Source organism: Zea mays, chromosome 5 (assembly GCF_902167145.1).
Source record: "Zea mays cultivar B73 chromosome 5, Zm-B73-REFERENCE-NAM-5.0, whole genome shotgun sequence".
Classification (NCBI taxonomy): domain Eukaryota; kingdom Viridiplantae; phylum Streptophyta; class Magnoliopsida; order Poales; family Poaceae; genus Zea; species Zea mays.
Genome location: NC_050100.1, coordinates 173104915 through 173120726, shown reverse-complemented (window position 1 = coordinate 173120726; position 15812 = coordinate 173104915). Strand labels below are relative to the sequence as shown.

Here is a 15812-nt window from a genome sequence, read left to right as displayed (position 1 = left end):
TAGACGGCAAACTTTATTTAGTTGATTTTGCAAAAGAAGAGGCCGGTCTAGATGCATGCTTAATGGCTAAGACTTGCATGGGCTGGCTGTGGCATCGCCGCTTAGCACATGTGGGGATGAAGAACCTCCACAAGCTTCTAAAGGGAGAACATGTGATAGGTCTAACCAATGTTCATTTCGAAAAAGATAGACCTTGTGCAGCTTGTCAAGCAGGGAAACAGGTGGGAGGAGCGCATCACAGCAAGAATGTGATGACCACTTCAAGACCCCTGGAGCTGCTGCATATGGATCTCTTCGGACCCGTCGCCTATCTAAGCATAGGGGGAAGTAAGTATGGTCTAGTTATTGTTGATGACTTTTCCCGCTTCACTTGGGTGTTCTTTTTGCAGGATAAGTCTGAAACCCAAGGGACCCTCAAGCGCTTCCTCAGGAGGGCTCAAAATGAGTTTGAGCTCAAAGTGAAAAAGATAAGAAGCGACAACGGGTCTGAGTTCAAGAACCTTCAAGTGGAGGAGTTCCTTGAAGAGGAAGGGATCAAGCACGAGTTCTCCGCTCCCTACACACCACAGCAAAATGGTGTGGTAGAGAGGAAGAACAGGACGCTCATTGACATGGCGAGGACGATGCTAGGAGAGTTCAAGACCCCCGAGTGCTTTTGGACGGAAGCCGTGAACACTGCTTGCCATGCCATCAACAGGGTCTACCTTCATCGCCTACTCAAGAAGACGTCGTATGAGCTTCTAACCGGTAACAAACCCAATGTATCTTACTTTCGTGTATTTGGGAGCAAGTGCTACATTCTAGTGAAGAAAGGTAGAAATTCTAAGTTTGCTCCCAAAGCTGTAGAAGGGTTTTTGTTAGGTTATGACTCAAATACAAAGGCGTATAGAGTCTTCAACAAATCATCGGGTTTGGTTGAAGTCTCTAGCGACGTTGTATTTGATGAGACTAATGGCTCTCCAAGAGAGCAAGTTGTTGATTGTGATGATGTAGATGAAGAAGATGTTCCGACGGCCGCTATACGGACCATGGCGATTGGAGAAGTACGGCCACAGGAACAAGATGAACGAGATCAACCTTCTTCCTCAACTATGGTGCATCCCCCAACCAAAGATGACGAACAGGTACCTCAAGTGGAGGCGCTTGATCAAGGGGGAGCACAAGATAATCAAGTGATGGAGGAAGAAGTGCAACCGGCACCTCCAACCCAAGTTCGAGCGATGATTCAAAGGGATCATCCCGTCAACCAAATTCTGGGTGACATTAGCAAGGGAGTAACTACTCGATCTCGATTAGTTAATTTTTGTGAGCATTACTCCTTTGTCTCTTCTATTGAGCCTTTCAGGGTAGAAGAGGCCTTGCTAGATCCGGACTGGGTGTTGGCCATGCAAGAGGAGTTAAACAATTTCAAGCGCAATGAAGTTTGGACACTGGTGCCTCGTCTGAAGCAAAATGTTGTGGGAACCAAGTGGGTGTTCCGCAACAAACAGGACGAGCACGGGGTGGTGACGAGAAACAAGGCTCGACTTGTGGCAAAAGGTTATGCCCAAGTCGCAGGTTTGGATTTCGAGGAGACTTTTGCTCCTGTGGCTAGGCTAGAATCAATTCGTATCTTGCTAGCATATGCCGCTCACCATTCTTTCAGGTTGTTTCAAATGGATGTGAAGAGCGCTTTCCTCAACGGGCCAATCAAGGAGGAGGTGTACGTGGAGCAACCCCCTGGCTTCGAGGATGAACGGTACCCCGACCATGTGTGTAAGCTCTCTAAGGCGCTCTATGGACTTAAGCAAGCCCCAAGAGCATGGTATGAATGCCTTAGAGATTTCTTAATTGCTAATGCTTTCAAGGTTGGGAAAGCCGATCCAACTCTTTTTACTAAGACTTGTAATGGTGATTTGTTTGTGTGCCAAATTTATGTCGATGACATAATATTTGGATCTACTAACCAAAAGTCTTGTGAAGAGTTTAGCAGGGTGATGACGCAGAAATTCGAGATGTCGATGATGGGCGAGTTGAACTACTTCCTTGGGTTCCAAGTGAAGCAACTCAAGGATGGCACCTTCATCTCCCAAACGAAGTACACGCAAGATCTGCTAAAGCGGTTTGGGATGAAGGACGCCAAGCCCGCAAAGACGCCAATGGGGACAGACGGACACACCGACCTCAACAAAGGAGGTAAGTCCGTTGATCAAAAAGCATACCGGTCAATGATAGGTTCTTTGCTTTACTTATGTGCTAGTAGACCGGATATTATGCTTAGCGTGTGCATGTGTGCTAGATTTCAATCCGATCCTAAGGAATGTCACTTAGTGGCGGTGAAGCGAATTCTTAGATATTTAGTTGCTACGCCTTGCTTCGGACTCTGGTATCCAAAGGGGTCTACCTTTGACTTAGTTGGATACTCAGACTCCGACTATGCTGGATGTAAGGTCGATAGGAAGAGTACATCGGGGACGTGCCAATTCTTAGGAAGGTCCCTGGTGTCATGGAACTCTAAGAAACAAACCTCCGTTGCCCTATCCACCGCTGAGGCCGAGTATGTTGCCGCAGGACAGTGTTGCGCGCAACTACTTTGGATGAGGCAAACCCTCAGGGACTTTGGCTACAATCTGAGCAAAGTCCCACTCCTATGTGACAATGAGAGTGCTATCCGCATGGCGGAAAATCCTGTTGAACACAGCCGCACAAAGCACATAGACATCCGGCATCACTTTTTGAGAGACCACCAGCAAAAGGGAGATATCGAAGTGTTTCATGTTAGCACCGAGAACCAGCTAGCCGATATCTTTACCAAGTCTCTAGATGAGAAGACCTTTTGCAGGTTGCGTAGTGAGCTAAATGTCATAGATTCGCGGAACCTGGATTGAATTGTAGCATACATGTAGTTATGCTTTTGATCATGTTCCTTTTTGCATTTTGTTGCTTATTTTGGTGCTCAAGTTGTACAAACACTCCCTGGACCTCACAAGTCCGTTGCAAAGTGATGCACATGTGTAGGGGGAGATGTGTTACAACTTGACCCTTTGAGACTAACCATGTGCTTGAGTTTGATAATTTAGTCTCGAAGGAGGATTGAAAGGGAAAAGGTGGACTTGGACCATGAAAGACTTCCACTGCACTCCGATGAGAGGGTAACTAATTCCAAGTTCATCTCATGAAATCTTATTGCCATTTGCTCTTAATTGAAGACTTTGGTGAGGCAATGGGGTTAAAAGGCCAAGATTGATCCCGTTTTGGTGCTTGATGCCAAAGGGGGAGAAAATAAAGGCCAAAGCGATAAATGGATCAGCTACCACTTGAGAGATTTTGAAAATAGTAGAATAGAATTTTTGTTTTGTCAAAAGCTTTTATTGTCTCTTATTGTCTCTATTTTCAAAAGTTGGCTTCTTACGGGGAGAAGTGTTGATTATGGGAAAAAGGGGGAGTTTTTGAAATCCGTGGTCAAATTCTTTTGAAATGACTCTCTTTATGCTTCAATATGTGTGTTTGACTTATAGATAGAGATTTGAGTTTGATTTGCAAAAACAAACCAAGTGGTGGCAAAGGATGATCCATATATGCCAAAATTGAATCAAAACCAATTTGAGTTTTTATTTGAAGTGATTTTGCACTTGTTCCACTTGCTTTATGTTGTGTTGGCATAAATCACCAAAAAGGGGGAGATTGAAAGGGAAATGTGCCCTTGGGCCATTTCTAAGTATTTTGGTGATTGAGTGCAAACACAAGGGCTTAAATGGGAATTTATGTACATGGATGAACAAGGTGAAAATCATGAAGTAAAGGTATGTTTCTAAGCCTTAGTACATTGGTTTTGAGTACTAATATATTTGTCTAAGTGTTAGAAACAGAAAGAAGAAGAATAGAGAAAAGGAGAAGGGACTTGGCTGTGTGCTGCCAAGACCCAGCTCGGTCTGGAGCACCGGACTGTCCGGTGTGCACCGGACAGTGTCCGGTGCGCCAGGCTGGCGCGACTCGAACTGGCCGCTCTCGGGAAATTGGCCGGTGGCGTACGGCTAAAATTCACCGGACTGTCCGGTGTGCACCGGACTGTCCGGTGAGCCAACGGTCGGCCAGGGCCAACGGTCGGCCGCGCAATCCGCGCGGGACACGTGGCCGAGCCAACGGTCGGAAGACGGCACCGGACTGTCCGGTGTGCACCGGACATGTCCGGTGCGCCAACAGCGCCAGATCTGCCAACGGTCTGCAACGGTCGTCTTCGCCGTTTAAGGAAACAAATCGGGCACCGGACAGTGTCCGGTGTGCACCGGACTGTCCGGTGCCCCCGACGACAGAAGGCAAGGGTGGCCTTCCGGATTTGCTCTCAACGGCCCCTAGCTGCCTTGGGGCTATAAAAGGAGCCCCTAGGCGCATGGAGGAGACACATAAGCAACCTTTGAGCATTCTTGATCATCCACACTAAGTCTCTGCGCATTCGTTTGTGTTTCTAAGTGATTCGAGCTCTGTTCTAAGTGAGAACTCTGAGATAGTCTTGTGAGCTCGATTCTTGGCCGTGTGTGTGCGCTTTTGCTGTGGATTTGTGTGTGTTGCTTCCCTCCCTTACTCTGTGTTTCATTTGTGATCATATACTTGTAAGGGCAAGAGACTCCAATTTGTGGAGATTCCTTGCAAACGGGATAGTGAAAGGAAAACAAAACACCGTGGTATTCAAGTGGGTCTTTGGACCGCTTGAGAGGGGTTGATTGCAACCCTCGTCCGTTGGGACGCCACAACGTGGAGTAGGCAAGCGTTGGTCTTGGCCGAACCACGGGATAAAACCACTGTGTCACTCTGTGCTTGATTCTCTTGTGGTACTGTGTTTTGTTGAGACTTCACCTTAGCCACTTGGCAATAATCGTGCTAACACTTAACAAGTTTTTGTGGCTTAAGTTTGAAGTTTTTACAGGATCACCTATTCACCCCCCCTCTAGGTGCTCTCAGCGGCAGCCTCATCGCTGTGCGGCGGAGCCCCGGGGCCCGGCGCCAGTTGCTCCGGTTTCGGACTCGTGAGGCCTCGAACCCTGTCTTCGTTCTCGACGATGAACAGGAGGACCAGTCCTGGGATGAGCTCCGCGAGTGTGCTGAAGCAACGGTGGGGTCGCTCCGGTCGTCGCTGGAGGTTTTCTGTAGGGACGTCCCCAAAATCCTCCAGGTAACGGTTTCAGGCATACCTTTTCCTTTCTGTGAGTGAGGCGTTCTTCGTGACGCCCTGTTTCCTTCCCCAGGATCTGACGGATCGGAGCGCCGCCAAGTCGTCGTTCATCCGCCGCGAGGTCGATGTCTGGGGCTCGCTGCGATCCCTGAGGACCTCGCTCGCCGGGGCTACTGCGCGCCTTTCTCAGCAGGATGCCAAGGTAGCGGACCTCCAGTTGCTCTGCGCTGACCTGAGAGCCGAGGCGGCAGCAGCGCGCGCGAAGGCGGCAGCGGCACGCGCAGAGGCGCAACGGCAGCGGTCGGAGTTCGTCCAGGTCGTCGAGGAGCGGGACCAATCTCGGGGCCGGGCTGCCGAGGCCGAAAGCCGGGCTGAGACCCTCGCGGCCGACCTAGCCGCAGCCCAGGTCGCGGCCTCGGAGCAGCGTGCCCGAGCCGGAGGTACGCCTTGGCCGTCCCTGGTTCTTGTTCTTGTCTGTTTCCTCTGCTTGTGCTTGAGGTCTTTCTTCTGGTTGTTCGCAGAGCTCGAGTCCGCCCTTGACGAGTCCGCCAAGGCGCTCGCCGAGGCGCTTGCCGGAGCTACCGAGCAGAGGGAGGCTGACCTCGCGGCCATGTCCGAGGCCGTCTCGGACGTTTATCGGATCCTTGGCTCCGGCGACGTCCCCTCAGGAAGCTCCCCTCAAAGCCGCCTTCAAGCCTTGGGTGATCACGCACGCGGCAGAGTCCGCGAGGCGCTACACCACGGCGTCAGGCGGGCCTTCGCCGTGCTTGCTTCCCACTACGTTGTGGACCTGGAGCGGGTTAGTGAGGGGTATTGTCTTCCTGACGAAGACGAAGCTGCCCTGGCAGAAGTTCAGCGGCTCGATGCGGTCGCCGCGGGTCCAAGCGCGGCGCTGGCGACCACCTTTGAGGCGGAGATCCTTCCCCCTGCGCCATCGCCGAAAGCCGAGATGGATCTTACCGACGGCGGGGACGGAACTGAAGGCGCGGCTCCTTCCCAAGGCGGCGCCTAACTCTTGTTGGAACAGTTTCTGTTGGATGTGTGTCTTACCGCGGCCGCTGAGGCCTGAACACTTTGTTTTTCTTGCATGAAGTCGTACTCTCCTTTCTTTCAATTTGCGTGTCTGGCCTAGCTTGTCAATAATAAGGGCGGCTTCCCGAGTTGGGTCATTTTTCGTGGCAGGTGATGAGTGAGGTGTCCCTAACCCGGAGGCATAGGAGTTCCTCGGCTTAGTCGGCCTCGCCACTTACATGTACCCACGTTCGCTCCTCGGGACCCTGCTTCTGACATAGCCGGGAGAACGCAAAAGCCCTTTTTGATCGAAAATTTTGGATGCGGGGAAGTACACCCAATCTTGACGCAGAGGGGTTCCCCCTTTTTAGCCCCCGAGGGAGGGTCGGGCTCTACCGAGGCGAGGCTGACCCTTCCTTGACGACTGAGACTTGTGTATGAGCGAGGTATACGAACAGCTTGAAAACATCTTAAGGGTAGAAGCGACGTAGCTGTCGGACGTTCCAAGCGTTGCCGTAGACCTCGCCTTGACCGCCGGCCAGCTTGTACGTTCCGGGCTCCAGAACGTCGGCGATGACAAGCGGCCTTTTCCGGGTGTGTGTGCAGCCCCCGGGTACCCCCAGCAAGGGCTCGGGGTGCTGTGCGATGGTCGGGGTTTTTTCCTGGTTGGCTTTGATGCCCCGTTTGGAGATAATGAACTCCAAGACCATGCCCTGGGACGCCCCGAGGGCCCACCTTTCAGGGCTGAGTTTGACGCCTTTCGCTTCTATTAGCTTGTGGATCTCCTCGCCTATCACTCTGCGCTTCCCCTTGTCGAATCAGCGCAGAGGCTGCCTGACGGGTCGGGCTCCGGCCCGAATATCCAGCGAGTGCTCGGCGACATCCCTCGGTATGCCAGGCACGTCCGAGGGACTCCACGCAAAGACGTCGACGTTTGCGCGGAGAAAGTAGGCGAGCACTGCTTCCTATTTGGGGTCGAGCCCAGAACCGATCCGGATCTGCTTGGAGGCGTCGCCACTGGGGTCGAGAGGGACGGCCTTAACTGTCTCCGCTGGCTCGAAGTTGCCGGCATGACGTTTCACGTCTGGCACCTCTTTGGAGAGGCTCTCCAGGTCGGCGATGAGGGCCTCGGACTTGGCGAGGGCCTCGGCGTACTCCACGCACTCCACGTCGCATTCGAACGCATGTTTGTACGTGGGGCCGACGGTGATGACCCCGTTGGGGCCCGACATCTTGAGCTTCAGGTAGGTGTAGTTGGGGACGGCCATGAACTTCGCGTAGCATGGCCTCCCCAGTACCGCGTGGTAGGTTCCTCGGAATCCGACCACCTCGAACGTCAAAGTCTCCCTTCGGAAGTTGGAGGGCGTTCCGAAGCAGACGGGAAGGTCGAGTCGCCTGAGGGGCTGAACGCGCTTCCCGGGAATGATCCCGTGGAAGGGCGCAGCGCCTGCTCGGACGGAGGACAGATCGACGCGCAGGAGCCTGAGGGTCTCGGCGTAGATGATGTTGAGGCAGCTGCCCCCGTCCATCAGGACCTTGGTGAGCCTGACGTCGCCGACGATGGGGTCGACGACGAGCGGGTATTTCCCCGGGCTCGGCACGTGGTCGGGGTGGTCAGCTTGGTCGAAGGTGATGGGCTTGTCGGACCAGTCTAGGTAGACTGGCGCCGCCACCTTCACCGAGCAGACCTCCCGGCGCTCGTGCTTGCGATGCCGAGCCGAGGCATTCGCCACATGCCCACTGTAGATCATGAAGCAGTCGCGGACCTCGGGGAACTCTCCTGCTTGGTGATCTTCCTTCTTGTCGTCGTCGCGGGCCCTGCCACCCTCTACGGGTGGCCCGGCCCTGTGGAAGTGGCGCCGAAACATGACGCACTCCTCGAGGGTGTGCTTGACGGGCCCCTGATGATAGGGGCACGACTCCTTGAGCATCTTGTCGAAGAGGTTAGCACCTCCGGGGGGCTTCCGAGGGTTCTTGTACTCGGTGGCGGCGACAAGGTCCGCGTCGGCGGCGTCGCGTTTCGCTTGCGACTTCTTCCTGCCTTTCTTCTTGGCGCCGCGCGGAGTTGATGCCTCGGGAGCATCTTCCGATGGGCGGCCCTGGGGCTGCTTATCCTTTCGGAAGATAGCCTCGACCGCCTCCTGGCCAGAGGCGAACTTGGTGGCGATGTCCATCAGCTCGCTCGCCCTGGTGGGGGTCTTGCGACCCAACTTACTCACCAGGTCGCGACAGGTGGTGCTGGCAAGGAACGCGCCGATGACATCCGAGTCGGTGATGTTGGGCAGCTCGGTGCGCTGCTTCGAGAATCGCCGGATGTAGTACCGGAGAGACTCTCCCGGCTGTTGCCGGCAGCTTCGGAGGTCCCAGGAATTCCCGGGGCGCACGTACGTGCCCTGGAAATTGCCGGCGAAGGCTTGGACCAAGTCATCCCAGCTGGAGATCTGCCCCGGAGGCAGGTGCTCCAACCAGGCGCGAGCGGTGTCGGAGAGGAACAGGGGAAGGTTGCGGATGATGAGGTTGTCGTCGTCCGTTCCACCCAGTTGGCAGGCCAGGCGGTAGTCTGCGAGCCACAGTTCCGGTCTCGTTTCCCCCGAGTACTTTGTGATAGTAGTCGGGGGTCGGAACCGGGTCGGGAACGGCACCCGTCGGATGGCCCGACTGAAGGCCTGCGGACCGGGTGGTTCGGGCGAGGGACTCCGATCCTCCCCGCTGTCGTAGCGTCCCCCACGCCTGGGGTGGTAGCCTCGGCGCACCCTTTCGTCGAGGTGGGCCCGACGGTCGTGACGATGGTGCTCGTTGCCGAGGTGGCCTGGGGCCGCAGGCGCGGTGTTGCGTGTGCGCCCGGTGTAGACCGAGGCTTCCCGCATGAATCGGGAAGTCGCGGCATGAGGTTCCGAGGGGTATCCCTGCCTTCGGGAGGCAGAGCTCTCGGCCCGTTGGACCGCAGCGCCTTCCAGGAGATTCTTGAGCTCTCCCTGGATTCGCCGACCCTCGGTGGTTGATGGCTCCGGCATCGCGCGGAGGAGCATCGCTGCGGCTGCCAGGTTCTGACCGACCCCACTGGATGTGGGTGGCGGCCTGACCCTGACGTCGTTGGCGACGCGGTGCTGGAAACCCTGGGGCAGGTGACGTACTTCTCCGGCTGGGGGTTGGCCCGCCCATACCTGCCCGACGTCCCGGCGGATCGGCTCAAGCGCTCCTGCTCCCTCGTCGAGCCTGGCCTGCGCCCCGCGGACTTGCTCGAGCTGTGGGTCGTGACCCCCCGCCGGAACGGGGACCACAGCTAGCTCCCGCCGGATGTCTGCGCGAGGCACCGGCCTAGGGAGATCACCGTCCTCCGGCATGCCGAGATGGTTGCCTTCGGAGGGATCCCCTAGCTCGACGTGGAAACATTCGCGGCTTGGGCCGCAGTCCTCGTCGTCGAGGCTGCGGCTACCGTCGGAACAGTCGGAGAGGCAGTAGTCACACGCGGTCATAAAGTCCCGCATGGCACTGGGGTTGCCAAATCCAGAGAAATCCCAACAGATGCTGGGATCGTCATCTTCCTCGGACCCAGAGGGCCCGTAGGTCGAGACGTTCGTCAGCCGGTCCCAAGGCGACCGCGTGCGAAACCCCAGAGGGGTTGCACTCGCCTCAACGAGAGCGCCCGCCAAAGCAAGGTCGCTAGGCGGGTTGAGGCTGAGTCGAAATGACGTAGGATGGGAATCAGTCGGTACCTTTTGGTCGACGAGGAGCGACATAGTCACGTCGGGGACTGATTGCACTGTCGTCTCAGGTACGAGGGCGACGTCCTGCAAGCTCTCTGCGAGCGCGCTGGCGTCGTCCACTTGCTCGGGATTGGCGTGTCGCGGGGGGACGGCGCCCGCCTTCGTCTCAAACGCGAGGTCGACGCCCGACGCGCCCCCCGTTGGGGCGCTGGGGACGTCGATTCGCTCGACAGCCGACGAAGCGCGGCCTCCCGCTTGGCCTTGGTTGCCCCGCCTCCTCCTCCGTTGGCGGGGGAGAGGACAGGGCGAGCTCGAATGTTGTTCTTCCACCACGCGGGGAAGATGTCGTCGATTCCGCCGCCGGCGGGCGGGTTGTCGGCCGCCATTGTCGTTGTCGCGCGGCGGTGGAATGAGTATCATGTCGTAGCTGCCGTAGAAGGACATGAACTCAAGACTCCCGAAACGGAGCACCGTCCCGGGCCGGAGAGGTTGCTGGAGACTGCCCATCTGGAGCTTGACGGGAAGCTGTTCGTCAACACGCAGCAGGCCCCTACCTGGCGCGCCAACTGCCCATCTGGAACTCAAGAATAACTAGCTTTAAGAGATACATGGATTAAATGATAGATTTAATCCCACCATGTGATTGAGTGTGACATATGGATTCACTCAATCTAGACCCATATTAAATCTATGATAGGATTTATTCCCTTGTAACCGAATAAGGCCTCAATTAGCTTTATGCGGAAGCGTGCTTGTCGGCGTTTTGAGACCGGGGGGTCCCTAAGCCGACGAGTGAATGTGCCGCGTGCCCCAGCCCAGATGGGTCGAGCGCGTGGGCGAGCGCGAAGGGGGGAAGCGAGGTGGCCGAAGACGGGCGTGAGAGAGGTGGAAATCCCGCGGCCTTCGTGTTCGTCCCGCGCCCAGGTCGGGTGCGCTTGCAGTAGGGGGTTACAAGCGTCCACGCGGGTGAGGGAAGCGAGCGGCCCCAAGAGAGCGCCTGTCTCGTCCTCGTCCCCGCGCGGCCAACCCTCTCTAAGAGGGCCCTGGTCCTTCCTTTTATAGGCGTAAGGAGAGGATCCAGGTGTACAATCGGGGTGTAGCAGAGTGTTACGTGTCTAGCGGGGGAGAGCTAGCGCCCTAAGTACATGCCAATGTGGCAGCCAGAGAGATCTTGGCACCCAGCTGGTGTGATGTCGTGGCTGTCGGAGGAGCAACGGAGCCTGGCGGAGGGACAGCTGTCGGAGCGGTTGAGTCCTTGCTGACGTCCTCCTGCTTCCGTAAGAGAGCTGAGAGTCGCCGTCGTCACAGGGCTTGTGGGGCGCCATCATTGCCTATCTGGCGGAGCTAGCCAGATGGGACACCGGTCTTGTTCTCTGCGGCCCGAGTCGGCTCGGGGTAGGGTGATGATGGCGCTTCCTGTTGACGTGGCTGGCCTGCGCCCTAGGTCGGGCGACGTGGAGGCTCCTCCGAAGCCGAGGTCGAGTCTGTCTTCCATGGCCGAGGCCGAGCCCGAGCCCCTGGGTCGGGCGAGGCGGAGGTCGTTCGGCAGAGGCCAGGGCGGAGTCCGAGCCCTGGGGTCGGGCGAAGCGGAGTTCGTCGTCTTCTGGGGTTGAGCCCGAGTCTGAGCCCTGGGTCGGGCGGAGCGGAGTTCGCCGTCTTCCGGGGCCTAGCCCGAGTCCGAGCCCTGGGTCGGGCGGAGCGGAGTTCGCCGTCTTCCGGGGCCTAGCCCGAGTCCGAGCCCTGGGTCGGGCGGAGCGGAGTTCGCCGTCTTCCGGGGCTTAGCCCGAGTCCGAGCCCTGGGTCGGGCGGAACGGAGTTCGCCGTCTTCCGGGGCTTAGCCCGAGTCCGAGCCCTGGGTCGGGCGGAGCGGAGTTTCCTATGGTGCCTTTGGCAGGGCCTGACTGCCTGTCAGTCTCACTCTGTCAAGTGGCACTGCAGTCGGAGTGACGCATGCGGCGCTGTCCTTCTGTCAGACCGGTCAGTGGAGCGGCGAAGTGACGGCGGTCACTTCGGCTCTGCCGGGGGGCGCGCATCAGGATAAAGGTGTCAGGCCACCTTTGCGTTAAATGCTCCTGCGACCCGGTCGGTCGGCGCGGCGATTTAGTCAGGGTTGCTTCTTAGCGAAGGCAAGGCCTCGGGCGAGCCGGAGACGTGTCCGCCGTTGGAGGGGGGCCTCGGGCGAGACGGAAATCCCTCGGGGTCGGCTGCCCTTGTCCGAGGCTAGGCTCGGGCGAGGCGTGATCGAGTCGCTCGTATGGACTGATCCCTGACTTAATCGCACCCATTAGGCCTCTGCAGCTTTATGCTGATGGGGGTTATCAGCTGAGAATTAGGCGTCTTGAGGGTACCCCTAATTATGGTCCCCGACAGTGCTTTATGCTCGTAATTTCAGTCCTAGCGCTCGTGCTACCAAAAAAAAAAAACCACCCATATTGACAGCACTACTGGGCGCTTTCATAAACAACGCATAGGTTGCCGGCAAAGGCACCAGGAACCATAGAAGAGAGAGAGGGCCGAGAGTAGCTGGATAAGCATACGCCGGCCAATCTAAAATATCCCGAGACCATGCAATGCATGCATGCATCAGCAAAAACCAAACCCGGAGAAGAGCGACGGTATCCTAATGCGTACAAATTTTTTTTATTGCGCGCGAGGCCGTACCACCAATCTGATCCCCGGGGCCTGCCTTTAACTAATCCCAGACTTGGATTAATGGATCGGTTCTGCATGCTCTGCTGTCGATGGCGCTGACACGAGGAATTGTAATTTCTTAACAGACATGACCCTGCAGGAGCTAGCTGCACTGTATACTACTCCATCCGTTCTTTTGTATTTGTCGTTGTTCTGGCGACAAATAGTCAAGACCAGTATTATACGGCTGTGCCTGCTTCTATTCTGGGATTACAGCGGGGACACAACTGCGCACGCGATGCGTGTATGCTGTATATGCATGGCATGATCTTTGGCAGGCAAAAAAAAAACAAAATGTTCTGGAATGTGGCAACAAATATAAAAGGACATGCGTGTGCCGCTGCCGCCGACTGTTTCGTTCGCGGAGCAAGAAAAGAAGCACGGCCGTCTTGTGCGCACAGGCAGAAAACGTGGAGCTGGTGGCTGGTGAGACGGCTGTGTTGCCCACACGTCCGGCGTCCCCGACCGAGGCGGCAGGCGCGCAGCGTTCCCCGCACGGCCGGCACCGCGCGAGGCCAAGCGCCCTCGACGCAAGGCACTGGCAGGCAGGTTGGCTGGCTCCATTTGGCCGCGCGGTGACGGATGAGAGTAAACTTTTGTATGCGGCGTCTCACGCTGGCTGCACTGACCCGGCCCGTGAGTGCTGGCTGTCACGTTCACGTCGTCGTCGCCTTCGCGAAGGGGGCCATTCACCCCGATAGCAACGGCATGGCACGGCACGACGCGCACCCGGCCCCATCCTCTATTAAAGGACGAAGCACTTCGCTGCCGCTGCCATATCGCCATCCCGTTCCCGCTGCCCGCCCGCTTGTCACTGGCCTGCTCTGGAGAACCTTGGATTGGAGTGTGGCGCCACCTGTGTGACTTGGAGCCACTCGTCGACCCGCCGTCGAGCTTGCACCGTTGAACCGCAGCGCACAGGCGCCAGAGCCCGTCCGGAACATGGCGAGGACCTTGGAGGACCTCCCCGCCGACGTGCTGGCCTGCGCGCTGCGCCGCCTCGACGGCCCGTCCCTGGCCGCCGCCAGCTGCGCGACCGCGGGCCTCCGGGCGCTCGCCGCCGACCCGGAGACGTGGCGCGCGCTCTGCCTCGCGCGGTGGCCGTCGCTGGCCGCCGCGCGCCCGGACCTCCTCCTCGCCTCGCCGCAGCGCCTCTTCGCCGACGCCTTCCCGTTCCCGGCCGACGACGACAGCGCCACATCGGCAGCTCCCCCCATGGCCCGTGCCGAGGCTGAGCCACAGCTCCCCGTCCCGAGCGGCATCGTCTCCGCCGTGGACGTCTACCACCGCGGCGAGCCGCTGCTGTCCCGCGTCGTGGAGACGTGCACGTCGTCCTCGTGGTTCCTCGCCTCGCCCTTCCGCGTCGACGCCGTGGAGTGCAAGGGCCCCGCCGTGCCCGTCGGCCGCGCCGCCGCCGCCGCCGCCCCGGCGGAGCTGGAGCTCAGCTGGGTCGCGGTCGACCCCGGCAGCGGCCGCGCGGTCAACGTGTCCAGCCGCCGCCCCGTCGCCGTCGACAGGCACTGGTACACGGGCGACACGCTGCTGCGCTACGCGCTCGTGCTCGCCGGGTGCAAGTTCGAGGCCACCGTCACCTGCGCCCTGGAGACGGCGCACGTCCGGGAGATCAGCCTTACCGTCGAGGACGCCGACGGCGCGGCGGTCAGCGGCGAAGGCGCCATGCGGCTGATCGCGGCCGCCATGGTGGGGCCGAGGAAGGGAGGGGAGGAGGAGCAGGAGGAGACGGCCAGGCGGAGGTACCGAGACTTCGTCAGGAGCAAGAGGGGGAGGAAGGAGTCCAAGGCCAGGAAGGAGGTGCTCGTCGATCTCTGCTGCTCCGCCGTCAGCGCCGTTGCCGTTCTCAGCTTCATCGCCGCCGTCGTGCTCCGGTAGACCTACTGGTCTGCCGCCGGTGCATCGCATCCTCAACGACGTTGTTTTAGGAGTTCTTACCATCGATCATGTAAATACAAGAGTACTTCTGGGAGAGTTCTCTTTAGTTCGGTTCACCCAACCGTACCGAGGAAGTACAAGAGTACTATATATCTTTCTTTCAATCAGGTTATACTCCTATTTAGGCACAAAAAATATGATACAGTATGTACAAGAATTTTTCCAATGTAAACTCAACCTATCTCTTCTTTTTGAAATTTGATTCATACATTTTCTCTTCAGTCATGTGGGGACTAAATTGATTCTTACGAAATTTCTGTGAAATCCATAGGTCTCGAACCTGTAAATACCGTTGACGTTTGAAATAAACGTGATTACCGAAAGCTCAGACTTGTCGAGGGCACACGTACGGATACAAGCTTCAACAGACTTGTCGATGGCACACATACAGGTCTTTTTCCAACGTCTGTTGATCAGTCGTGGCAGGAAAAAGAAAAAGATCGCACGTACAGTCAATCCTGCATCACCGTCAAAGTGCTATTTCGATTTCCTCATGAGTCAACGTATGAGTATTACTACACTTCCCGCGTTCGAGATAGACCTCTTCAAAACGAAACATCCATCTTGACAGTACAATGTACATCATTAGAGGTGTGTTCCACTGAACTAAGGTACCGTTTGGTTCCCAAAATGTAACATAAATGGTAACAGTAATGGTTTGCATTCGATTACCAGCGGTAACAAGTTTGAATAGGTTGATATCAATTTCTAGTGTGGTATCCGATTACGGTTGGACTTAAATAAACATGATTTAACGTTATTTGTTACCTATTACATTACAAACATATAAACTAAACAACACCTAAAGTTTAGTCCTTATCACATCTAATGTTTAAATAAAAATTATGGATCTTAAATATAGTCTAATTATATATAAAACTAATTATATAGTCTACGAGATGAGATAAATTTATTAAATCTAATTAAACTTATATTTAATATTTATAATAGATATCTAAATATTTGATGTGATACGAACTAAACTTAGTAAGAAAAACTAAACACCCCTTAGTAGTACCACGTCAACCATTCTTATTTTTTGTTATTTTATTCTTATTTTTATATTAGCTCATCGATGTGTTTTAGCTAGAGTGGTAATGGATCACAATATAAATGTTTCTTTATAGTTCGTTTGAGCCCTTAATTAATTTTAGTTTAAATTTGAATTTTAAATGTTATAGTCTAAAATTTAGAGAGTTTCAGCACGGTCTATAACCTTACATTAATTGATTAATATTTTTAATAGAACATTTTAGTAGGTACCGTAGGACACTTGAACGACTGAGACCTTTTTTCAGCACGAC

General features: G+C 55.9%; 1 protein-coding gene across 1 annotated transcript; it reads left to right on the top strand.

Moving 5' to 3' along the window:
- Positions 1-13247: 13247 nt before the first annotated feature.
- Positions 13248-14729, top strand: LOC109939569 (probable F-box protein At2g36090). The gene has a single exon (XM_020537751.3). The coding sequence runs from the start codon at positions 13501-13503 to the stop codon at positions 14446-14448; it is 948 nt and encodes a 315-aa protein (XP_020393340.1). The 5' UTR covers positions 13248-13500; the 3' UTR covers positions 14449-14729.
- The last annotated feature ends 1083 nt before the right edge of the window (positions 14730-15812 follow it).

Coding starts and splice junctions, on each gene's coding strand:
- LOC109939569 (XM_020537751.3), top strand. CDS start 13,501: ATGGCGAGGACCTTGGAGGACCTCCCCGCCGACGTGCTGGCCTGCGCG.